Below are 24,884 nucleotides of genomic sequence, written 5' to 3'. Positions count from 1 at the left end.
ATGGTGATATCCTTTTGGCCTTCGGAGAAAAGTGTCTGCTAAAGGTGTCAGGTCATATTTTTTCCAAATAACTAGTTCTAGACTAAGAGTGGACATGACAGCACAGTAGACTTTTAGAGAGAAGCTGAGCACCAGTTGTGAAGTTTTTAAAGTATTTGCCCTATGAAGACATCTTCCGTGCTGGGACAAGCTCTCACCACGTCCCTCACAGAGACAGAACGTGGGTCCAACTTCAGAGGTCCCGCTGTTGCCACAAAAGGGGCTGCGAGCAGGATGTTGGTACCATTTCTCTTTATAAACAAAATTCAGTTGACAGTTTTGCAATTATTACATTTTCAAAAAGAACTCCAGGCTGGCAAAGCTGTTTATTGACTCATTTCTCACATAAAGAATATTAATATATATATTTTTTCTTTTTCTCAGTCACTGGCATATTTTGAATTCTTTGTATACGTCTGAAGAAGGTTTTTAAAATAAATGACGACAGTTCAAATTTGCGGGGGGTGCGCAGTGGGTTAGACTGGGTCGGACCGGGTCCTGCTCTCCGGTGGGTCTGGGGTTCGAGTCCCACTTGGGGTGCCTTGCGATGGACTGGTGTCCCGTCCTGGGTGTGCCCCCTCCAGCCCTATGCCCTGTGTTGCCAGGTTAGGCTCCCCGCGACCCCGTCTGGGACAAGCGGTTCAGACAATGTGTGTGTGTGAGTTAAACTTTGCAAAACTGATTTTACATCAAAATTTAAATTTTAATTAAGTCGTCCAAAAAACTCAAACACAAAAGGCTTTGACTTTTGCACATTAATTTGTACTTCTTGTAATCTTTCATATTAGAATTGTTATTAAAGTGTTCATTGTGTATTGATTAGTGTGTGATGCAGATATAACAGAACAACCAAAGACTAGGAACCAACATCAACAAACCAACATCTTATTGTATTTTTATGTTGCAGTTTCTATATGTGCACATCCATACATGCAGAATTAATCACATTTTATTTATATTATTCCAGTTTGTATAGACTTATAACTCTAAGGAAACAGACCAGAGATTTCTAGTCAATAATATATCAGATGTATTCAGCAGTTGTACTGTTGTAAAATATTCACATTTATATGAATGTTTTTTCTAATAACAGATCAGCCATACTTTGCTGACTCTTTACTTCCTGTTTTTAGACTTTCTTTTATTATAGGTTGCTATCATAAATCAGGACAGAAGAATCTAAAGATCCATTGTGCCTTATAAAGGAAAAACCATAACATTTGAACCCCAACAACATCAAAATTATGTAATGCAAAAATTTTTCCTGCAAAATGAGGATTTAAATATATTTCCTTTTTAAACAGTCAAAGTAATCAGATACCAACCAGTTTAATAGTTTGAGTAGAACAGTTTTACAAAAGCTTTTCTTCCTACTACTTACTAGAAAAATACAGAGCTGTGTGTTAACAAAATAATTAACTATCTGAAGAGAACAAAAAGTTCTTTCCTCTGCTTCCTTCTACCTTTTTTTTAAAAAAGTACTAGCCATTTTGCCTAATGAAAAGATAACAAAAGTGAAACAGGCAAATTTCCCTTATCAATGTCTTGCTGTTTCTGTGCATTTTCATTCCCCTTGGGTATCTGATCAGGTGAACTAAACTCGACACTGAAGAGATTCAAATGTCTTCAAGTGAAAGAAACCTTAACATTTAGTTTATAAATATTTTCAATTGCAATGTTCTCCTAAGTATAATGATTATATTTCATGATCCATATAGGCTGTTTCCTAGAACAAGCTTGGCTACCTATAAACCACATTTTCTACTTATCAAATAAATCTCCTCAGTAAAGAAATTTGCTAATTTTCTGAAGCCCCACTGTGTAGCTTCTTGGACCAGTGGTGTGGGCCTCCATGGGACCAGACACAGACCATACGCTCTAGTTGAAACACTCCATGTAGTTGGCAGGGAACATCCCAGACTTTCCTGTTCGCTGCACTGTGCCGTACATCCAGCCCTCATCGATGGACTGGGCATTGATGATCATGTCGCCGTCCCGGAACGACACTTCGTCATTGTCCTGGGCCATGTAGTCATACATAGCTCTGTACGCTCTCTGCAGAGGTTAGGTGACAAAAAAGCATGTGGAGGAGGTATTTTAATGATGTAATTGTCCATGTACTGTATGGGGCGTAGTTTAGATGTTAACTTCACCTGCTCATAAATATATAGCACAGGACAAAGAATATGCACTGAAGCAAACAGAACAGCCCAAATGTTGCATGACTGGAGGACTCACCATTGTGCTGGAGTGCAGAGGCGACTGGATGGACCTCTCAGAGTACGTACTGGACTGGTGCAGGTAGCTGTGGCTCTGTTGGAGTCCACTTTCATGGCACTCCCCAGGAAGCACAGCGGCTGGTGTCGTAACAAAGCAAACCAAAGAAAACGAAATGAAGGCATCCCATGAGACGGGGAGGTTTCAACACGTTGTAAACTGTGCTTCAGATCAGAATGGCATGTCTCAACACACAAAATTGAAAAATACATCCTGAAACCAAAAACTCTGTTAACAGTTCTTCAATCGGATTGTATAAGGGATCAGAGCACAGTAATGATGTGTGTTCACTAGTGCGACCCTGAGACTAAGTGCGTTTCAGTGTGTGACAGTGCCTGTATTGACTGGGGCATGGAAAGTGTCTCACGTCATGGGATAAACTGTGCTTTTCCCATGCTTTTCCTACGGGCCTGCGTTATTGTGCCCGTCACAAACATGTAAAATGTTTTAAAATACCAGATCTTTAATTTTCAATAAGTTTAGTATTTTGTACCAACTGGTATTAACTGTACTTCAGAATTACACGTCTGTACCCAAGTCTCTCCTTCAGTTAATGTAATGCACTCATTCTATTGTTCTCTGAGATGTGCATTGCTTTGGGAAAAAGCGTCTGTTAGATGAATAAACGTAAAATGTAAATGTAATGACATTTAGCACCAGACCATGGAAATTTAGTGATATTCAGTCTACATTACTAATGTTTTCCATTATTTCTTAATGGGAACAGTAGCCCTACTTGATGTCATTTTACTGCAAGATACACTTTTCTGGTCCACATTCATATTATACATTGGACACCCACAGTATTTTCAACAAAAGGGAATAACTATATATACATGTACCAGGGGTGGCACAGTGATTCAGTGAGAATTCATTGGTCTGTGCAGTAAAACAGCTGTTTTCATTAGTGTCACTGTACAGGAATTTGTGCATATCGGTCTGTGACAGTGTGTACCTCTGTCCTGGGAGTATAGGGTGAAACTGCTGCTGCACTCTGACAGGCTCTTTTCCCAGAGCTCCGAGCCCAGTGAGCTCACTGACTGCTGGCACTGAGAGTGCAGGGACTGCTGGGATTGCTGGCAGCTGTAGCGGCTTGCACGGTCTACCATGTGGCAACCAGAGGCAAGCAGTGAAGCAATGCACCAAAAGAGAATAGAAAAACAGGTATTTGAAGGAGCCGAAGGTTCCCAGATAAAGCAACCAGAAAATGAGTGGAATGAATGATAGTGGGCGGCATAGTGGCACTGTGAGCACCTGGGTGGTGCGAATGGGTTCTATCTATGTCTATGAGGGCATGGGTTCTATCCCTGCTTAGTCTGTATGAAGTTTGCATCTTCTCCCCGTGTCTGTGTGGGTTTCCTCTGGTTGCTCTGGTTTCCTCCCACAGTCCAAAGACACACTGTCCAGGTTCACCCATAGTGTGTGAGTGACAGAGAGAGTGTGTTCCACTGATGTATGGATGAGTAGCCCATTGTATGTAGTGTATCTAGCAGTGTAAGTCACCACAGTGAATAAGGTGTGTGGGCTGATAACACTACATAGAGTTCATTGGAATTCGCTTTGGAAAAAAGTGTCTGCTAAATAAATAAATGTAATGTAAATATAGTGATAGAAGAGACCAGCAGTACCAGAGAGTTTGCGCAGACTTCTGGACTGAATGTTATCCTCGACAGGGTCAAAGTCAAAGATGGAGCCGGGGTCAGTGCGCCACACTTTGAGGTCTTTTAGAGAGCAGTGAGAAAGCCAGATCGATCAGAGAGAAAAGCAAACACATCAACAGACACTGAACCAGATGTACACTGGGTCTTCAAATTACAAGCACAATTGGGACCAGAAGTCTGTCATATGGATATCCTTTATTTTATTCACAGGTTATGTTCTATAAAAAACCCAGATATAGATAAAATTTAAAGTTTGTCAGAAGAATTTAATTTATTTTCAAATTTTATTTATTTATTCAATTTTCATTAGCACAGGTTGTCCTATGCAGGGTTGCTGTGCTCCAGAGCCTGTCCTATAGACACAGGGCATGAATTTGGCAACACTGTGGATGGAATGTCAGTCCACCGCAGGAATTTCATTATATTATCTATTATTTACTTGGAGAAAAGGTGAAAAATTCTCTCTTTTTGCTTTATTACCAATACAATAAATAAAAACAGAAATTGCTATTATTCTGCGTAATAGACATACAGTACAATCTCTGATATCTTAATATGGGCTATATCTGGAAGCATTCTTTAAATTAGTTAAATAAAAAGCTACGAAAACCTTCATTTATTAATTTTAAACCCTAGGCAGTAAGCATCAATTCAACGTTAATTCAATCTTGTAGCTTTCAGCCGAAAACACTCAAAACACTGGAACAAGCATTTACCAACATTTATCAAGGTTGTAGAAGTTTCTGGATATTTTGATGCTCTCCTGGTGAAATAGCGGACTCACCTATGATGGCACCAGGTCCCCGATCCATTTCCACCACATGTGGGTGCACGCCCTTGTACGCCGTGTCGACCATCACCTGGTTATTGTGTGGCACATGCTCCAGGTTGGGATCACTCGCCACTGGCACAAGTCCTCGCCTCTTTGCCCTCTCAAAGTCCTCATGATACTTTGCCTATAGAACGAAAAAATACTGTTCGTTAAACCAGACATCTGCTAGCAAGATATTAACAGTTTAAATATAGACAATAACTATGGACGATTTAGGTGACATAACTGTTGTGCAAAATTTTAAAAAAAAAACTCAGCCATTGCAGCAATATGTACTGTACATTATTCACATTATGAGTAATATAGATATATTATTTGCTGATCCAAATAGTGAGATATTGAACAGCCTAGGGGTGATTTATTGGACATAGTTCATTGTTTTCTGCAAAATTCAAGAAAAGAATTAGAAACTGTAAGGCAGCACATTCACGTGCATAAATGCACACACACACAGATATTCACACACATTCTAGAGTATTAAGGGTTCATTTGGACAGCGAGCAATGAAGGACACCTGAAACAAGTGAAATAAAAACATTATTAGAAAAAACATACAGGTTGGTGTGTTCGTTAATCAGGAAGCAGAGGGTATGGGGTTCTGAGGGCGTTTAGTGGTGCGGCAACGCCAGTCGCTGTGACCGCAGTGTAGTCCTACTCCACTCTTGATCACACCATACTACACGCTACCATAGACACTGCGCTTTGGGACTCCCTGACGCGTCGCAGCTCAAGTGTGTCCACGGCAGAGCAGCCTCGTCCCTTCATGGTGTGCAGCCCCTGCTGGTACTTCACCTGCAACGCATGGCAACAAAAGGTCACGGAATAAAGCTTCTGGTCAGTCTACATTGTGGAGGGAAGGAAAAAAAAATGCCACGGTACTGTGTGAGGGAAGGGTGACGTTATTCGAGTTGGACCACACTTGCCGTGCTGATGTTCTCCTGGTTCCGCCGGACTCTCTCCATCTCAGGGGTCACACCAACCGCTGTAGGTTGGCCAACCTGCTCTTTGTACTTGACCTGTGGTAGTGATGAACACAGGTGGAAGGTCTTCATACACCTTTCCCACATTATTCATCAAGTTAAAGTTTGAAGACTTGAAAGAGCTCAACTGAAAGACATTTTAATATGGTTTAAACAGGATGGAGATGGGTATGAATTTAAAAGAAATGGCATCTCACGGTGCTGATGTTCTCCTGGTTCTTCCGGACCCTTTCAATCTCAGGGGTGTCCCTTACAGCAGTCCCCTTGCCCATCTCCTTCCTGTACTGTACCTACACAGCAAGAATGCACAACACGATGGGCATGTGTCTGTGTTCATTCTCAAAAACATTGTCTACAACAGTATGTGTCTCAAAATTGTGAAGGAAGCTGCTTTGCACAGTTTCAGCAGTGCTCAAGGCTCATCTCCTGATGACATTTTTCCTTTAACAACCTTTAAAAAACAGAATTTGCAATGGTGTCTCACTATGCTGATGTTCTCCTGGTTCTTCCGGACCCTTTCAATCTCAGGGGTGTCCCTCACAGCAGTCCCCTTGCCCACCTCCTTCCTGTACTGTACCTACATAGCAAGAACGCACAACATGATCAGCATGTGTCCGTGTTCATCCTCAAAAACATTGTCTACAACAGTCATTATGCGTCTCAAAGTTGTGAAGGAAGCTGCTTTGCACAGTTTCAGCAGTGCTCAAGGCCCATCTCCTGATGACATTTTCCCTTTAACAACCTTTAAAAAACAGAATTTGCAATGGTATCTCACCGTGCTGATGTTCTCTTGGTTCTTCCGGACCCGCTCCATCTCAGGAGTGTCCTTCACGGCAGTCCCTTTGCCCAACTCCTCCTTGTACTGGATCTACACAGGCACAGCACAAAGAATGTGGCTAATATAACAGATAACAAAGAGAGTGATGTCCATCCATCCATCCATATCTTTCTGGCTTGATTTAGTCTAAGTCTCTCCTTTTCATACTTCTATTGTTCTGTACAGGTGGTATTACTTACGTTGCTGATTTTCTTGGCGTTTTCTCTGGCAAGTACTATTTCTGGTGTCTCCGTGACCGAAGACATGAGATTGCGCAGTAGTTTGGAGTCCCACGTGTAGCGCAACTGAAAACAGTGAAATGAGACGTGCAAACACGTCCATTCAACTCGAAGGTGCAAATTTGGCTCCAACAAAACCCCTCAGTTGTTAATGATGAATGTACATTTCCAGATATAACATGTGGTACTAAACATTTGTCTGCTTGACCCAAAGACGATCTTTAAGCAAGGTGTATGTAAATACAAAGTTATATAAATGTGCTAGAGAGACAGTTATTTATACAGTTAGCAAACACGTCCATTAGAGTGACAGACCGAACTAATGTTCCTTTGGTTGGTCTTCACCCTCTCCATCTCAGGAGTGTCTGGCACCACTGCATACGTGCCCTTTAGCTTCTCCGCCTCATCTTTATACTTCTTCTGGTATGGGGAAGAGACCATACAATAAAGACTTCTGCAAAATATACTTCAACTTAAAATAAACTTTTTGATCCTCATCCACATGTTGCTCATGAGAAGGAAATACTTCCACATCCATTTGGCTTGTAGCTTTCTTATGCACCACTAAAAATTACATCACATTCAGTATGGAATTCAATTTACATCCTAGACCCTGCTTGGTGTATTTGTCTTTGTACAAGCACTGTACCTGGCTGTACATGTCCTTTAGGTAGGCAGCATGCAGCAGTTCAGGTGTATCTGTCACTGTTCCATAGGAGCTTTCCCTCAGACTGGATGACTGCTTGTAGGTAGTCTGGGACAACCAAGCATGGCAAGTGAAAAATAATGTTCATCCATTACATCTCATACTGAACAGCAGGTACCAACCCTGACCTGGAGAGCCACCTTAATTGAAGCCAATAACACTTTGACTTTTGGCTTATTTTCCAGGATCAAATATGGAATGACATCTATATACCTTGATTACGACCAGGTTTTGTTCTGGTGACCTTGCCATAAATCAGCTTCATCATAATTTTCAAATCTCTGTATACTATGTTATATAAACCATAAGGATATATCAACAATTGACCAGAATGGATAATGCATCACATAAAATGGCTTTCTTATATTTTTTCCACTAATTTCACAGATTGTTCATGCTAAAATAACACTTGTACTATTATTTTTTTCTTTAATTTCTAAATCTGAGGACCGGCTGAACTGAATTTTTCTTCTGAATGACACTTCTAATGTCTATCTGTAGGTCTGGGTCAGCAGGCAGAGTAGTGGTTAGAGCTCACACATTGGTTTTGCAGGACCTGGGTTCGAATCCCACCTCCTGCTGTAGTCCCTTTGACCAAGGTCCTTATCCTGAACTAATACAGTAAAATGACTGAACAGTATAAAGGTGAAAATGAGTGTAAGCTGCTTTGGACAAAAATGTCAGCTAAATGAATATATAAAAGTATTTAATTTAAAATGTCCAAGATCAGGTGTTTGTGTTTACATGGAGAACCTTCAGCTTCCTTAATTGAGAAAGACTAACTGGGAATCCAGTGGAAACCCAGAAGCACCAGTGAAGACACCTACTAGTATCAGCTTCCCTAAGACTCATTTGGTTGGTGAACCCATATCTCAGATAAGTTAAACTTACTGCCTGAGGACATAAAAACAAATCTGAGCAGTTCAAGAAAGAACCACAACCAAAGTGCAACCTTTGACTTTTGGGTGGTTTGGTAGTACTTGAGACTCCTCACCTGGCTTGCAATCTGGCAGGCTTTCTTGGCCCTCTGGATCTCTGGCAGCTCAGCGCTAATCTCCATGCCTTTCCCTCGGATCTCCGTTTCCAGGTCCTTCCTGTACTCCTTCTGTAATAGAAATGGTGGTTTGTGCAATTTGCTCCAGCGTGTTTTTTTGACTGCTTAGATGGTCTTCTGAAGGACAATGGCATGAATGCAAGTGAAATAGCAGTACCTCACTGAGGATCTGGTTAGCATTTTTCACCCGAAGTAGATCTGGTGTCTCCTCAAGTCCTAATCCTGAGAGTCCCTTTCCTTTCACCTCCAACTCCAGATCTTTCCTGTATTCCTTCTGCAAGATGAAGAGCACATTGTGTAATGCTTCTTCACCAGAGAGACTAGCTTGGTGTTCTCTAGCTGACAGACAAGTATGTGGAAGTTCTTGTATGTTGGTTGACTTCTGCGGCAAAAGTTACCTCACTAAGGATCTGACCAGCATTCTTGACCCGGAGCAAGTCTGGTGTCTCCTCCAGACCAAGGCCTGACAGTCCTTTCCCTTTCACCTCGGTCTCCAGGTCTTTCCGGTACTCCCGCTAACAATGGGGCATGCAAGGGAGAAATACAGCACTCAGCCACAACAATCACCATAAGTCAATCATTTACATTTACTCATTTAGCAGACGCTATTCTCCAAAGCGACGTACATCTCAGCAAAAACACAATCACATACAATGCCAGAGTAGTGGCTGTATAAAGGCTTATCTGGGAATCCTCATGAAGTTATGGTGCATGAACATTTACACCATACATGAGCTGGAGAGATCTTCGGCGAAGTGGGTCGGGAAAATCAGAAATCTGGGAGCTCTTATTTCAAATTCAGCTTTAGATGTTGAGTTCCACAGAGAAGTATAAGCACAATAACCCCTGGAAAATCAACCCAGGTCTGTTTTGTTGGACAGGGATGGGAATAATGCAGAACCCATGAAGCATAGGCTAACACAGCCCATAAAATGGATCTTCATATTATAGATGTTTGAGCTACAAATTCCCAAAGATTTTCCAGTTTGTTTATTTATGTTTAATAGCATTTTCTTAGCTTGTCTATTTTGTAAAATGTATGTCTTTCAGAGAGTAAGCCACCTGCTTTTAAACAGACTACTGTTATTTGTAAAATGCAGGATGTGTGGGAGTGCCTTCATCTAATGCATTTGCACAGCATTTACCGTTTGTCTGATGTATTTTTTTAAATTTATTATAGCTTTGTCTGAGGTTTTCACACTAGGAGGGACCTCTATTATTCACCTTTTCATCTCAAATGAGTGGTAAAGTTGACTTTGCAATGACATAGAAATGATGTTATAAACAGGTTTCTGGTTCAAACTGTGATCGTAAGTTCGTAAGGACCCAGCGTATTACTGAGAACAAAGCAAATTCCAGTTACTGAATATTTATCATACCTATATTGAGTGAAGTGCTAATGTGAGGATCACAGGATGGTGCACTGACCTCACTCGCAAGGCTGCCAGCGTACCGCGCATGCAGGTACCAAGGCGTCATTTCCACTTCGACCAGCGCCTTGCCCCGCATGTTGTCATCATACTCTTTCCTGTACTCCTTCTGGAAGTAGGGGAAACCAGACGATTTCATTGTTCCACGAGTTATCCCTGTATGGACTCGAACAGTACCAGTCAAAAGTTTGAGTGCATTTTCCCAGAAACTGTTCTTTTTTCAAGTAATGAAGAAATGAGATGACAGGTTCTCCCAGCTCTTCCCGGGAATTCCTACAGATGGAGGACTCCTGTGGGTAGCTTGGCTCTCACTTTTATGCCCCGTTTCCCCTACAGGTATTGTCCAGATTGCCCAGGTGTACTCATGCTTTTCACTGGTGCTGTATCTTAAAGTGATCTTCTTTGCCCCAGTTACAAATACTGATCCAGTGTATTCTGTGTGATGTCTGGCAAAAACACTGACCCATGATCTGCAAGGCTACGGTTGTCATGAACCACAGTGGCAGTACCGCTGATGAAGCTGCTTGGCTTCTCCTGCACACCCACCAACTATGCTCACTCAGGACTGCCTCCAAAAGGAAGCCGGATGACAAAGGTCACTATTGACTCTTGTTCGCCTGCATGATCTTTTGAATTTCCAAAGATCAGCTCCTGGTGTGATGGTATCAGTGTTGACCTACAAGCTTGTTCTTACAAGTTTGTCTGAAGAGTATACCTTTCTGAAGCTTGCGCCTGTTTATCATTGTAAATAAACACCCTGCTCTTGGATTCACCTTCAATTCACCTGTCTGCATCATTATGACAGTTCTACAGTTGCCACTCAGCTCTTACAGTTATAATGACCAAGTAAATAAGTTTGACATTTATCATTGCTATAGAATGCAAGCAATACAACATTGAAGACAAGTACACCTTACCTCACTTTGGATTTTCTGAGCCTCCTTGCAAATTCTGTAAGATTCAGTGTCCAAAAATTCCATGTGTGACCTTCCTTTTGACTTCTCATACTGCTCTTTGTATTTCACCTGGAATGTGACAATGAAAAACAAAACATCATTCCAGGTTTCCTGTCAGTTCTAGATGCACCTGTAGAAAAGGCTGTTATATGGATAATATTTAATGTTTTTACATTTACATTTATTCATTTAGCAGATGCTTTTTTCCAAAGCAACCTACATCCCAGAGAAAAACACAGTGAGTAAAAATACAATGTGTCTGAGACCTGTGCTGAGACCCAAACAATGTTAAATATGGGTACCTCTTACACAATCAATATTTTGTTGTCTTTATTATTTAAAATTAATCAGAACTGCTTTTTCTAGAAAAAATATATATTCATGAATTACACTCAGCTCTGGATTATTTATGTATCTGCATGTTTGCCTGTGTTTGTCAGGGAATTTCTGGACAGCGAGCAGCTGCCATTGTGTTGCTTGAACAAAGAATGATGAAACTGATGTGTTTTAGTTAAAATCTGCTGTTTTGTAGCACACAGTGAGGAACAGAAACAGTACATTGCTCTGTAACTTGCTTGCATGCAAAACATGCTCCAGCTGTAGAAGGTTGGGCAGGTCTGAAAAGGGTTCATGGATCTGCTGGAGGTCACGCTTATATTTCACCTAAATCACCATAAACAGCACAGACAAGAAGTTGGAGGTTAAAATCTCTTATTATAAAATATTTCAAGGTACAACGTACAAAATATTTCAGGTTTCAGTTTTACAAGGCACTTTCCCTAAATGACTCCAGTATAAATGGGTAACTCAGTGTGAGGAAAACGTCAGTCATATGAATAAATTTCATCCTCAAGCTATTTGTGATGCAATTTAAACTCATTATTTAAGAACGGTTTTGGAGCACCACATTAGTACTGTACAAGTTGACAGAGATGCTGAGGACCCACCTGACTGGCCAGAGCGGCAGCGCTTCGGCTGTGTTTGAAGGACAAACAGTCACCTGGGTTGTACTGTGGTTTTTGTCCTTTTCGGTCCCGCTCAAACTTCTCCTTGTATTTAACCTGGGTGGGATGGGGATGAGCTGGGGATTTGGGCTCAAAGCTACACAGGCATTGATACCTTCACACCTTGCATCTGTGTTCAGCACCACAGCATACCTGGCTAGCAAGTGCGGCGGCTTCTCTTGCACACTGGATGTCTGGTCTCCCAAGCAGCGACTGCTCATTGTACATGTCCATTCTGATTTTACTCTTATAGGCGATCTGCAGCCAAAACAGCGAAACTATTTACGCACACAAAAACGTACAAATCATTTGACACACCTGTTGTTGATGTGGTCACGAGTACTGATGCTCTCCAAACAACACACTGAAAACAGCTAAACAGCTGTACCGCTAGGTAGAAATGTGGTAGGTAACAATGCGAAAAATAATTAAGTATATTGTATAGTTGTGTAATATAGTTGTTTTTCTGATGTGTTAAACGTGTCTAAATAGAATCCACAAAATCTAATTCCTTGTACATACAAGCATACTTGGCCTGAAAAGTCTTATTTTAATATACAGTGCTGTTTCAAAGTGTGTGAACTCATTATGTCCCTTAGTTTTACCATGGAATGGTTATTTAGAGACAATTAGTGTTCTCATCTGACATAATCTGTGTGTAATGACCAATTCCATATGTTGCTTTAGAGGAAATCATGTGTGTAATAGAAACACACAAGTAATGCAGGTGTGAAAATAAGTGAAGCCCAAGTTATATTGGTCAAACCAAGTTGGTAAGCAGTAGCAAGTGTGTAAATCATAGCAATTTATTCATTTTCTAAGTTCATTTTAAGATTTAACATTTAAAAGCGGTTCCGAAAATGTGTGTTTATTTTAAAATTGGGGGAGTGCAGTGGCGCAGTGAGTTCGGCTGGGTCCTGCACTCTGGCAGGTCTGGGGTTCGAGTCCCACTTGGGGTGCCTTGTGACGGACTGGTGTCCCATCCTGGGGTGTGTCCCCTCCCCCTCCAGCCTTGCGCCCTGTGTTGCCGGGTTAGGCTCCGATTCGCTGCGACCCCACTTGGGACAAGCAGATTCAGCCAGTGTGTGTATTTTAAAATTTCATTCAAGAATAATGACTGTCACTATACAGAGTTCACACACTTTCAAGTATAACTGTATATAAAAATTAATTGACCACATATTGAGCTGATTAAGGCGTTGAAACTGAGGACCAATACAAAAATCAAATGACGAACAGGTGAAAATAATGATGAATTTTTTTCTAGTGTTTGCATTGTTTGTGTAGCTTTCATTGGCAGAAACCCCTCAGAGTCGCATGCTGTGCAGCAGAGATGGCTGGAGCAGCCTTGGTTCTTCTTCTATGGCTCTTACGTTATACATCCTTTCTGATGGTCAAATCCCAGTATGCCACACCATGTGGGAAAACAAAGCTGTAAGGGGGCCATTTGCTTACATTGCTGACGAGTTTGGTGGCCTGCGTGGCACCAAGGATGTCCAGTCGATCCAGTACTTCTGTGAACTTGTGGAGCTCCTGCTTCCCTTTCCTGTATGAAAGCTTCGTAAGAAGAGAGGAGAGGGCAGCAGGAAGATCCCTCATGATAAATCGAATCAAACAATGACTACACACCGACCACATACTGACCACACACTCAATACTCTCTGTAAAACAAGTCCATGGGACATCAGCACATGGTCTGGTTATCAGCTCACCATTCCCTGTTTTCACAAGGCATTAAATCAAGTTCATTTTCCACCGTTTGTAATTTACATTTTTTACATACATACATTTCTAGAACCACATTTTTGCATGTGCACTAGGAAAGATCTGGAATGAGACGGCAGGCAATTACATCACTCTGATGCTTGTTGACCTCCAAAGCGTGGGCGACCTCCGGCAGGGTCTTCATTGACGTGTAGCTCGATTTTCCCTTTTCGGCATTGTACTTTTCCTTGTACAGTTTCTTCAAAACAGAACAGAAAGCCATTAAAGCCATTAAGATTTATTGACTATCTAAGAAATTACCAGAACTTTGCTACTGTACAACATAAGCATTCTGAGCTTTTAATTTTGTACCATGTAAGGGTCTTCAGTACAATACAGATATGAACTATGTACAAATAAGTAACCCATGAAGCAACAACTTGAGAGAAAGAAATAAGTACTGTTTTTTTTTTTAAACATTCTCAGTGGGACAGACAGCTTATTTTTAAAGGTATCATTGTAATTTATCAAATAATATTTGCTTTCTTTGTGGATTTCCTGTATTTGACTGAACAAGCAAGATGGCAAAATTCATTGTAAATCTGCATTCTTCACACATAGCGGATTATTACATTAGTGGTTTAAAACACAGTATTTCACAGCAAAGACAAAATGTGAAATATGCAAAACGAATACTCACTCACTCACAGCCTTGTTGTATTTCTTTAGTTACACTGCCGTTGATTTTTAGCATTATTGCTGCTTTTTGGTTTTTGCTTTTGATTGGCTTGCTTGACGGGACCTGTGTTTGTCTTGTCTGTTTATTTTGCGAGTGTGAGCCTTGGTTTTTTCTGCACTCATCTCCACTTCACAACAAGCCATAATGCCAATAAAAAATATTTCGTTCAGTCTGCAGCATAAAAAGATACCGAGAAACATGCTGGGAACTTACATCACTCTGTTGCTTTGACAACTGTTTGGCAAAAACAGTTTCAATGGTCTGGGGCATTTGGGTGTAAAGGCAGGTAGTATCCTTCTTACTCCCCTCTTTATAACTCCTCTGTGTAAGAAACACAGTAACATGTAAGCAGGAACAGCCATGAAAACGAATGGGGCTTCTGGGATGATTCATAATGATATTCATCGCGTGTAAAACACAATCACTAATAGCATGATTAAGCAAAGAAAAAAAAACAGCTTGGCTGACAATAGACTGTGCAGTATGTCTAAGGTATTAAAAATTAATTTTTCAATATGCCATGGAAAAAAATACTCCATGTGAGATATTTATTCTGTCAATGGAAAACGGAAAATCATTTTTCCTCTGATCAAATTTAATGTGCAAATCCTTTAATGGACTGTTAAAAGTACTTAATGCATTTCTGTGGTGTATCTTTCCATGTGATATACAGTAATAAGTCATTATTTTAATCTTATTTTTAAGACTTAAACTCTAAATCAAACCACGGTGCTAAAATTAAAACTAACAACAGAACCCTAACCAAACCCTTTCCTAAAATTAAACCACCTTTTTCACTAGTTAGAGAAAATTATATACATTAGGATCATTTAGTGATAATTATTAAAAGCTTTACACACAAACAGACCCATATTTGGGCATTGGTGCTGTTTCCTCAGATCTGCTGAATCCCGCTCAGTATTCAAGGCTCTCAAAACGCACCCCTTTCAGACCCATTTGTCCCTTGATCTCCTGACAGCTACACAACCACGCACTACTTTTTTTGCCATGATCACCTTTGTATTTCCTGTCAATTTGATATTACTGGTGTATGCGAAATATGCAAAATATGCAAAAATTTGCAATATGTGTTAAATTGTGGTATTGGCCTTTGCTTTGAAAACCTTGTGTCTTCGACTATTGTGAAAGGCACTTTTGTTTACTCTAAATTGCAGGTCAGGTAAAATATTAGTGTAAATGTGAAACTGTACCTCACTGAAGAGCCTCGAAAGCTCCCTAGCATGTAGGGTTTCTCTGGTCTGCGGCATCTGGGCGTACAGACTGCTGGCAAACACTTTCTTCCCAGCTTGTTTGTATTTACTCTGGGAAGACGGAGTAAAGACGAGGAATGGAATGCCACACTTTTTTAAAAGGAATCATGTCATTCAATTTGGCCACTGCAGCTCCTTGAACCTTGTAAATAATAAATAGTGATCAATAAATACTAGTAATGAACATAAAGGTGTAGGAGTAATAAATAGAAATATCTCAAGGTTAACCCAGCTACCACGTTTGTTAAAAACACAGTATCAGATCTAACGGTTGGCATTAAAGAAGTGTGCACGTGGCACCGCTGTCTGAGATGATGTCTCCGGAGGGCACTGCTCTGAGCTCAGCATCACCTCATCTTGTCAGCTTTCGTGTGACCCCCACCTCGCTCAGACACTGGGAGAGCTCTTTAGCGAACTGGGCCTCGTTGGTGTGCTCCATCTGTGCATACAAGCACCGTGACATCTCCTTCCGGGTGTCTCCTTTGTACTTTTGCTGAAAAGTATAAAGAATTTCCTGAAACTGGTGACAGTGGAGCGCAGTTTGAACAGGCCATTTTTAATGAAAGATGATGAAAGTTCACACTTGTCTTCTGGATGGTATGACTCAGAGAAAAACACAAAGATGACGCGTAAATTCACTAACATCTGCTTTTCCGTTGCATACAGGTAGTCCTCGACTTACAATGGGCTTCTGCTCTGCTTGTCGTAAGTCACAAGTGCTCCGGTGCTGTACTGTTTCAACCGTAAGTACATATAAAGAATTAACAAACATGGAAATTATATTGTGTTGCAGGGTGTGGCATGCCGGGGTGGTCTGAAGGGGAGGCGGAGCCGGGGACGGAACGACAGCAGCTAAACTTAATCAATGCCTTTATTTCTTTCCCCGCCTCGACCAGTGAGGGGAGAGAGCGACTCAGGAGCTGATGCCGGAGACGTGAGAGAGAGAGAGAGAGAGAGAGAGAGAGAGAGAGAGAGAGAGAGAGAGAGAGAGAGAGAGAGAGAGAGAGAGAGAGAGAGAGAGCGAGCACAAACCCCCCCCTTCGAACACCCCCACGAGATACCAGTTCCCTGTGGCCCCATTTCCCCCCCTGCCCTTTTGTCTGCTGACCCTCAGAACATTGAATAAACCCTGCCCTCTCTAGCAACCCTGGTGACTGTGCCGGCGCTTCTTTCTTGCACAGGGCTTTGTTAATTTTTCACAAATTTCATACATTATTCATAATAAAATACTAACACAGAATTTATTACATAACATTAACATAAATACAGTCCATCCATTCATCCATCTTTCATCCCACTTGTCCTAATAGGGTCACGGTGGCAGCAGGGAGAGCAGAGAGACCCAGCTGCCACTGTCCCCTGCAACTTCCTCCAGCTCAGCCTGGGGGATCCCCAGCCATTCCCAGGGCAACTGTGAGATATAATCCCTCCAGCGGGTCCTGGGCCGGCCTCGGGGCCTCGTCCCAGTAAGTGCGTTCCTGGTATATCTCTAAATGGAGACGCCCAGGGGGCATCCTTATCAGATGCCCGAACCACCTTAACTGGCTCCTCTCAATGTGGAGGAGTAGCGACTCTACTCCGAGTTCCTCCCGGATGTCCAAACTCCTCACCCTGCCACGGAGAGTGAGTCCCAACACCCTGTGGAGAAAACTCATTTTGGCCGCTTGTATCCGCGATCTTATTCTTTCGGTCATTACCCAAAGTTCATGACCATAGGTGACGGTAGGGACGTAGATTGACCAGTAAATGAAGAGCTTCGCCTTATGGCTCAGCTCCCCCTTCGCCACTACAGTGGTGTACAGCGACCACATTACTGCTACCGCTGCTCCCAGTCTGTGGCCGATCTCACGCTCCCTTCTTCCCTCACTCGTGGACAAGACCCCAAGGTACTCTAATTACTTCACCTGGGGAAAATTCTCTCCCCTTACCTAGAGGGGGCATGCCATCCTTTTCCGTGAAAGAACCATGGACTCAGACTTCGAGGTGCTGATCCTCGAACCGTTCCAGTGCGTGTTGGAGGCAACCCTGTGACGGTGCCAAAAGGACAACATCATCTGCAAAGGGCAGAGACGTCACCTTTCGACTCCCACACAGAATGTCCTCCTGGCCTCAACTGCGCCTTGATATTCTGTCCATTAAAACCACAAACAGGAGGGGAGACAAGGCACAACCTTGGCGGAGTCCAACACCCACATTGAACAGGCTTGACTTAATGCCAAGTATGCGGACACAGCTTTCGTTCCGTATGTACAGGGACCGAATGGCCCGCAGTAGTGGCCCCGGTACCCCGTACTCCCTAAGCACCTCCCACAGAATTTCCCGGGGAACACGGTCATAGGACTTCTCCAAGTCCACAAAACGCTTGTAGACTGCATTAGCGAACTCCCATGCCCCTTCAATTATCTGTGAGAGGGTAAAAAGCTGGTCCACTGTTCCACGGCCAGGGTGGAATCCGCATTGTTCCTTTTCAATCTAAGGTTCAACTATCGGCCGGAGCCTCTTATCCAGCACCCCAGCATAGACTTTCCCAGGGAGGCTGAGAAGTGTGATACCCCGATAAAAATAGGGACCACCACCCCAGTTTGCCAATCCAAAGGCACTGTCCCTGAGGTCCATGCAACATTGCAGAAGCATGTCAACCATGACAGCCCTGCAACATCCAGGGCCTTAAGCAGTTCCAGGCAGATCTCATCCACCCCTGGTGCTATGCCACTGTGGAGCTTACCAACTACCTCAGTGACTTCCACCAGGGAAATGGACTCTGACAGCCCGAGAGCCTCAGGCCCTGACTCTTGTAAGGGAGGCATATCACTTGGATTTAAGAGTTCTTCAAAGTGCTCCTACCACCTCCCGACAATGTCCTCATCAAAGGTCAGAGTTTCTTCACTCCTGCTGAACACAGCCTGAGCAAAACTCCTCCGATTCCTTCTGAGCTGCCAGATGGTTCTCCAGAACCTCTTTGAAGCTGACCAATAGTCGTTTTCCATGGCCTCTCCAAACTCCTCCCATGCCCCTGAATATTGCTTCTGCAACCGCAGCTGCTGCTGCCTTTTTCGCCTGCCGGTATCTGTCTGCTGAGTCAGGAGTCCCCAGAGCCAACCAGGCCCTAAAGGCCTCCTTCTTCATCTTAACGGCTTCTCTCACCACCGGTGTCCACAAACGGGTTCTTTGGTTGCCGCCCTGGCTGGCACCAACAAACTTTTGGCCACAGCTGTGCCTGGCTGCTTCCACAATGGAGGTTTTGAACAGGGTCCATTCAAACTCCATGTCCCCTACCTCCTCCGAGACATGGGAGAAGCTCTCCTGGAGGTGCGAGTTAAAATCATTCCAGACATGGTCCTCCGACAGTCATTCCCAGCACACCCTCGTTAAACATCTGGGCCTACCGGGTCTGTCCATCAGTTCCCTGCCATCTGATCCAACTCACCACCAGATGATGATCGGTTGACAGCTCAGCACCTCTCTTCACCCGAGTGTCCAGAACATGTGGCCTCAAGTCAGATGAAACGACTACAAAGTCAATCATTGACCTTCAGCCCAAGGAGCTCTGGTACAAAGCACACTTATGAGCATCCTTGTGTTCAAACATGGTGTTTGTTATGAACAAACCATGACTAGCACAGAGGTCCAATAACATTTCACCATTCGGGTTCAGATCGGGGAGGCCGTTCTTCCCAATCACCCCCCGCCAGATTTCCCAGTCATTGCCGACGTGAGCATTGAAGTCCCCCAGCAGGACTATGGAGTCTGTAGATGGAGCCCTGTCCAGAACCCCATCCACCCTCTCCAAGTAGGCCGAATACTCTGAATTGCTGTTTGGTGCATAAGCACACACAACAGTCAAAGTTTTTCTCTCTGCAACCCTAAGTCGCATTGAGGCGACCGTCTCGTCCACCGGGACAAACTCCAACTGTATGGCAGCCAGCCGGGGGCTTGTGAGTATCCCCACACCCGCCCGGTGCCTCTTACCTCGTGCAACTCCTGAGTAGGAGTGAGACCACCCCTTATCGAGGAGTTTGGTTCCAGAGCCAACACTGTGAGTGGAGGTGAGCCCAACTATATCTAGTTGGTATTTCTCAACCTCCTGCACCAGTTCCGGCTCCTTTTGGCCACAGCTCCTCACGGCCCCAAGTGAGGTAACATTCCACGTACCAAGAGCCAGTTTCTGTTGCGAGGGGCCGCGACGCCATGCACCACCTCGCCCCCTCCCACTGCCTGGTACACATTGCACCCGACCCCCATGATGGACCTTGCAGGTGGTGGGCCCACATGCCCCCCCCTACGATGCCTTTTCGGGCTGAGCCCGGCCGGATTACGTGGGCTGTTTGGCCACTAGGTGCTCGCCTAGGAACACTACCCCCAGGCCTAGCTCCAGGGGTAGGTCCTGGTGACCCTATTTTGGGCAGGGTAAACGTTTTTCTATTTCCATTTTTCATAGGGGTTTTTTGGATCGTGTTAGTCTGAATCTTCACTCCAGACCCGTCCGCCTTGGGAGACCCTACCAGGAGCATACTGCTCCCGACGACATAGCTCTGGAGATCCTTAGATCACGCAAGCCCTTCCACCACGCCAAGGCCCCCGATCCAGGAAGGGCATAAATACAGTATGCTACTCTAATAGTATTTGCATGCTTCACACTCATTTTCCCTTCCATTTACAAATCTCTTTTCTTTTGCCTTTTCCTTTCAGCAGCACCAGAACACTCATTTTTTTCACACACACATAAATGAAAAGCAACTGGATGGGAATCGCAAATGAAAAGTTTTGTACACAAAACCACAATCGTTGCTAGACACCCAAACACTGAGTGAGACAATAAGGGCACCTTGTGGCAGTGTGGCTCACTGGTGTTATATATCACATGGGGTGGATGTCATTGAATGTTATGATTAAACGCCAGGCTTGAAAATAATATAATAAGGTAAACCGCTTTAGTCCGAGTCGTCATAAGGCGCAAATGTTGTAAGTCGAGGACTACCTGTTTACTATCCATTGCCAAGTCATTGTGCTACTTATATCTGATGTTGATGTTCACATGGAAAATCCCACATGCCTGGACAATCACTTACACTATAAATCTACAGCAAACAAGACTGTGTGTCCTGTGCAGCCCATCCCACCACCCTCTGCCCAACCAAGGATGTAGGAAAACAGAGGAAAAGACAAACAGACATATAAAAAAAAAAAAAAAAAAACAATCGAGCAAACCAATCCACCCCATATAGTGCATGTGTTACTGTACCTCACTCAGCATTTCAGAGATTTGCTTAGCAAACTCTATTTCTGCCGTCTGGGCGAGCTGAGAGAATGTGCTGCTGGACATGTCCTCTTTCCCTTTCTGCTTGTACTTATTCTGGAATATTTAAAGAAATTCTGTAATGAAGACATTGCATGATGGCCACAGGCTATGAGTTACAGCAGCAAATGATAAGTGTATTGTAACTGTACTTAATTTGTAACACAGTGGTTCAGTCCAACCCTGAAACCTCAAAATTGTCAGCTGAAGTCCCAGCAAAGACCATGTTATTCTGCCCTGCAGGAGGGCACTTAATCTGAATTGCTCCCAGAAAATACCCATCTGCACAAACTGCAATTCCCTTTAGATGAGCATAGGAAAAGTTTCATTCAGTCTCACTATTGATAACTGTTTATCGTAAGCCAGGGTCGCAATGACCGGGAGCCTATTCTGGAACCACAGAGCATAAGGCAGGGTAGACCCTGGATAGGACTGGCCTTTTTCTTTTATTAGCTATTTAGAAAATGGAACTTTGCATCTGGGTTTTTCTTCTTATGAGATAGTCAATAGGGCAAGTTATAATGATGTGTAAACTAAAGGTGGTGGCTTCAAATCAAGACTGAGCAGGAACTCAATCTATATCCAATTGTTGCAAGGTGCCAGCACTACCCTCTGTGGTACCGTGCTCTCCATCTGTCTATGCCACTCATAAAGACATTATATAATATTCACTCTGTCACTATTAGTGACCATTATCCTTTGTCCAAGTTGGTTGCAGCATCATTATATAGAGTTTTTTTTTTTTTTTTCCCTCAAATGTAACACAATATTCCAAACCCTCCTGGACTGCAGGTTTGGACATGGGTTCTAATCTTGCTCTGTCTGCACAGAGTTTCCATGTTCTCCTCATGTCTGTGTGGCTTTCCAGGTGCCCTGGTTTGCTCCCAAAGTCCAAAGACACGTGGTTCAGCTGAACCAGTTGCTCTAATTTGCCTGTAATGTATGTATGAGACAATGTGTGTGAGTGCCCTTAGATAGACTGGCGTTCCATCCAGGTTGTATGCTGCGTGGTGCCCTGTGCTTCCTGGGATTGTCTTTGGATCATGAAAAATCTGATAAATGGTTGTAGAAAATAGAAATGTCCCAGATTTAAAGTATAAATGGTTAAAGACTTTGAAAGATGCTTGAACATGTTCCAGCCTCTGTACCTCACTCTGTAGCTCAGACACTGCCTTTGCAAACTGAATCTCAGCTGTGTCGGGCAGCTGGGAATACAGGCACACAGAGGTCTCTTTTTTCCTGTTCTCTTTGTACTTTTTCTGGAAAAATAAATTTAAAAAATTACAGTTTGAGAGAGACAAAAAAAAAACCCTTTGAAACGTTTTGAATGACACCAGATCATGTACCTCACTCTGTAACTGTGAGACCTCCTTGGCATGTTGGGTCTCCATGGTCTCAGACAGCAGGGAATACAGAGGGGTGGACACCTCCTTCTTCCCTGCTTCCTTGTACTTAATCTGGAACATTAGGCAAAAAAATCACATGTTATTAATAGCTGGGTGCTGAGCTAATGCTTTTCTTCATACCCATTCACAGAACTTGGAAAACAAAAGGAATACAAGATCACACTGATAAAAGTAGAAGCACTGAAGGACATAGAAATTCTGCTTTTATAGCTTTTGAATGGTTTAAAACCTCGAAAAGTTATCGTAGAACTTTAAGTGAGGATGATGTTATCAGGTCACACATACTGGAAATCACCATAATCCTGGGCCACATGGAGGAGATAGTGAAGAATGTTAGGAGAGGTGCTATAGAAGGAGTGCTTGGACTCGCCTGGCTCTGCAGTTCTGATGTTGCTCTGGCAAACTGGATCTCGGTCGTCTCGGGAAGCTGAGAATAGATGCTTGAGCACATGTGCTGCTTTCCAAGCATTTTGTACTTGTTCTGGTCAAAAGGAAGTATAGAGAACTTACTGCTAAAAGGAGCAACGCAGGTTGTCTGAACCACATATGAAAAATACAACTGCAATCACATAATTAATTGTAGGAACACTTTTTTTGCCAGAAATAGAAGGGAGGAGGCTGATGTAGAGAATGCAGAGCTTTTTCTTTTTTGGGGTCCCATTTTGCTGATCAACCAACATACATAAGGGAAAACTTACTAATGATTGTGATGCCATGTTGCGAGATGGCGCCAAGTTTACGAGTTCTTTATTAAATCTGCATATAATAAAACTGTCTTATAATTAAAATTTCAATCAAGTAAGGCTATCCATTCATTTTCATTAACCACTTGTCCTGGTCAAGGTCAGGGATTTGGAGTCTCTCCCAGAAACACTGGGCACAAGACAGAGGGATACCAGCCCATTGCTGGGTAGCCACAGATATTCAAGTAAATCACCTCGAATTTTCAAATAAAGTGATTTTTAAAACATTTTTTGTTCTTTGTCTTTTTTAAAAAATAAAAAAATAAATAAAAATAGAGGAAAATTAAAAAAAAATATATATATATATATATATATATATATATATATATACTGTGATACAGCAGGGGTGCGGCGGCGCAGTGAGTTGGACCGGGTCCTGCTCTCCGGTGGGTCTGGGGTTCGAGTCCTGCTTGGGGTGCCTTGCAGTGGACTGGTGTCCCATCCTGGGTGTGTCCCCTCCCCCTCCAACCTTACGCGCTGTGTTGTCGGGTTAGGCTCCGGTTCCCTGCGATCCCACTTGGGACAAGCAGTTCAGACAATGTGTGTGTGTGTGTGTGTGATACAGTGGAGTGTCTGGTGATTCCAATATTTGGTCACCCACAGTTAAAATGTAACTCCGCAGTCAACTTATTTATTTTAAAAGTGAGCACTGCATTATATTTTAGACCTCCTGCCTCGGTATATGATGGTAGATGGTGTACCTCACTCTGAATGTCTGAAAGCTTGAGAGCAAACTGGATCTCTGCCGTCTGCGGGAGCTGAGAGTACAGGCTACTGGCAAGCATCCTCTTCCCACCCTCCTTGTACTTTTTCTGGGAACGACACAAGTAAGAAAAGGCAGAAACACCAGACTATTATATCATGCACTTATGACTCTGCCTGGCACACAACGCAACACCTTCTCGTTGACTGTACCCTTTTACACAGCTACTGTTATGGAAATTCAGGTTGAGTAGAGCCTCTCCCGGGATTGGGTCAATAGCCTTCAAGAGAAGTGCTCTGTGCCCCCACACCTCAATTTATTCATTATGCAGACATTTCTCTCCAAAGCACCTTGGGGTGTTAAGCTCGCCTGGGCATGTACTCACGTCACTCTGCAGCTGGGAGACCTCCTTGGAGTGCTCGGTCTCCTTCGTCTCTGCCAGCTGGGAGTACAGGGATGTTGAAGTCTGCTTCTTCCCATCCTCCTTGTACTTAGTCTTCAAGGAGTTCATTCACAATAAGAGGGCGCACAGGAAAATAAAGTGTTTAGCATCACCTCAGACTGTGAATTCAATTTTCTGTTCTTTCATGACATGTCAAAAAACATGGGCATGTACCGGCACAGCAATTTACATCCTGCAAAACATATCAGAAATACTTCCACGTTGCTTTTATTTTAGACACAACTTACCTTGATTTACCTGACCCTGACTTATAAGAATATGTATTAAGTTATGCATCGCAGTTACCCTTATCGGCCAAAAATCAGAACTCAAGAATTAATATTGTCCACGATGCATAAGAATGCAAAGAGTGTGACGATAAAATCATCATAAATATAAAGTAAATGTGATAAACATCCAAGAACAAAACCACCAAAACTGTCTTTGTCTTGCGTCATATTCAGTGTCTCATTCCCTATGTTTGTGGGGTAGACTTCGGACCCCCCATGATCTCACACTGGATAAGCAGTTATTCATAATGAATGAAAGAAAATGTATCATTAAAAGACAAGAAACAAATATTAT

General features: G+C 42.9%; 1 protein-coding gene across 1 annotated transcript in view; it reads right to left on the bottom strand.

Moving 5' to 3' along the window:
* Nucleotides 1-1,531: 1,531 nt before the first annotated feature.
* Nucleotides 1,532-24,884, bottom strand: part of LOC108942217 (nebulette) — a 34,875-nt gene continuing 11,522 nt past the window's right edge. Inside the window, exons 18-49 of the mRNA XM_018765370.2 lie at nucleotides 24,243-24,353; nucleotides 23,856-23,966; nucleotides 22,782-22,892; nucleotides 22,352-22,462; nucleotides 22,154-22,264; nucleotides 20,952-21,062; nucleotides 16,092-16,202; nucleotides 15,650-15,760; nucleotides 14,652-14,759; nucleotides 13,848-13,958; nucleotides 13,451-13,552; nucleotides 12,149-12,253; nucleotides 11,939-12,052; nucleotides 11,550-11,654; nucleotides 10,953-11,060; nucleotides 10,034-10,144; nucleotides 9,004-9,120; nucleotides 8,763-8,879; nucleotides 8,546-8,656; nucleotides 7,495-7,599; nucleotides 7,161-7,265; nucleotides 6,807-6,911; nucleotides 6,565-6,657; nucleotides 6,274-6,366; nucleotides 5,987-6,079; nucleotides 5,733-5,825; nucleotides 5,497-5,601; nucleotides 4,762-4,933; nucleotides 3,945-4,037; nucleotides 3,272-3,418; nucleotides 2,278-2,396; nucleotides 1,532-2,094 (exon numbers count right to left, since the gene is read on the bottom strand). Coding sequence (XP_018620886.2) covers nucleotides 1,918-2,094; nucleotides 2,278-2,396; nucleotides 3,272-3,418; nucleotides 3,945-4,037; nucleotides 4,762-4,933; nucleotides 5,497-5,601; nucleotides 5,733-5,825; nucleotides 5,987-6,079; nucleotides 6,274-6,366; nucleotides 6,565-6,657; nucleotides 6,807-6,911; nucleotides 7,161-7,265; nucleotides 7,495-7,599; nucleotides 8,546-8,656; nucleotides 8,763-8,879; nucleotides 9,004-9,120; nucleotides 10,034-10,144; nucleotides 10,953-11,060; nucleotides 11,550-11,654; nucleotides 11,939-12,052; nucleotides 12,149-12,253; nucleotides 13,451-13,552; nucleotides 13,848-13,958; nucleotides 14,652-14,759; nucleotides 15,650-15,760; nucleotides 16,092-16,202; nucleotides 20,952-21,062; nucleotides 22,154-22,264; nucleotides 22,352-22,462; nucleotides 22,782-22,892; nucleotides 23,856-23,966; nucleotides 24,243-24,353 — 3,597 coding nt within the window. The 3' untranslated portion in view covers nucleotides 1,532-1,917. The remainder of the gene's footprint in view (nucleotides 2,095-2,277; nucleotides 2,397-3,271; nucleotides 3,419-3,944; nucleotides 4,038-4,761; nucleotides 4,934-5,496; nucleotides 5,602-5,732; nucleotides 5,826-5,986; nucleotides 6,080-6,273; nucleotides 6,367-6,564; nucleotides 6,658-6,806; nucleotides 6,912-7,160; nucleotides 7,266-7,494; nucleotides 7,600-8,545; nucleotides 8,657-8,762; nucleotides 8,880-9,003; nucleotides 9,121-10,033; nucleotides 10,145-10,952; nucleotides 11,061-11,549; nucleotides 11,655-11,938; nucleotides 12,053-12,148; nucleotides 12,254-13,450; nucleotides 13,553-13,847; nucleotides 13,959-14,651; nucleotides 14,760-15,649; nucleotides 15,761-16,091; nucleotides 16,203-20,951; nucleotides 21,063-22,153; nucleotides 22,265-22,351; nucleotides 22,463-22,781; nucleotides 22,893-23,855; nucleotides 23,967-24,242; nucleotides 24,354-24,884) is intronic.

Source organism: Scleropages formosus, chromosome 5, assembly GCF_900964775.1.
Source record: "Scleropages formosus chromosome 5, fSclFor1.1, whole genome shotgun sequence".
Taxonomy (NCBI): domain Eukaryota; kingdom Metazoa; phylum Chordata; class Actinopteri; order Osteoglossiformes; family Osteoglossidae; genus Scleropages; species Scleropages formosus.
Note: the sequence above shows the minus strand (reverse complement) of the source record. Positions and strands in the feature narration are given on the sequence as shown.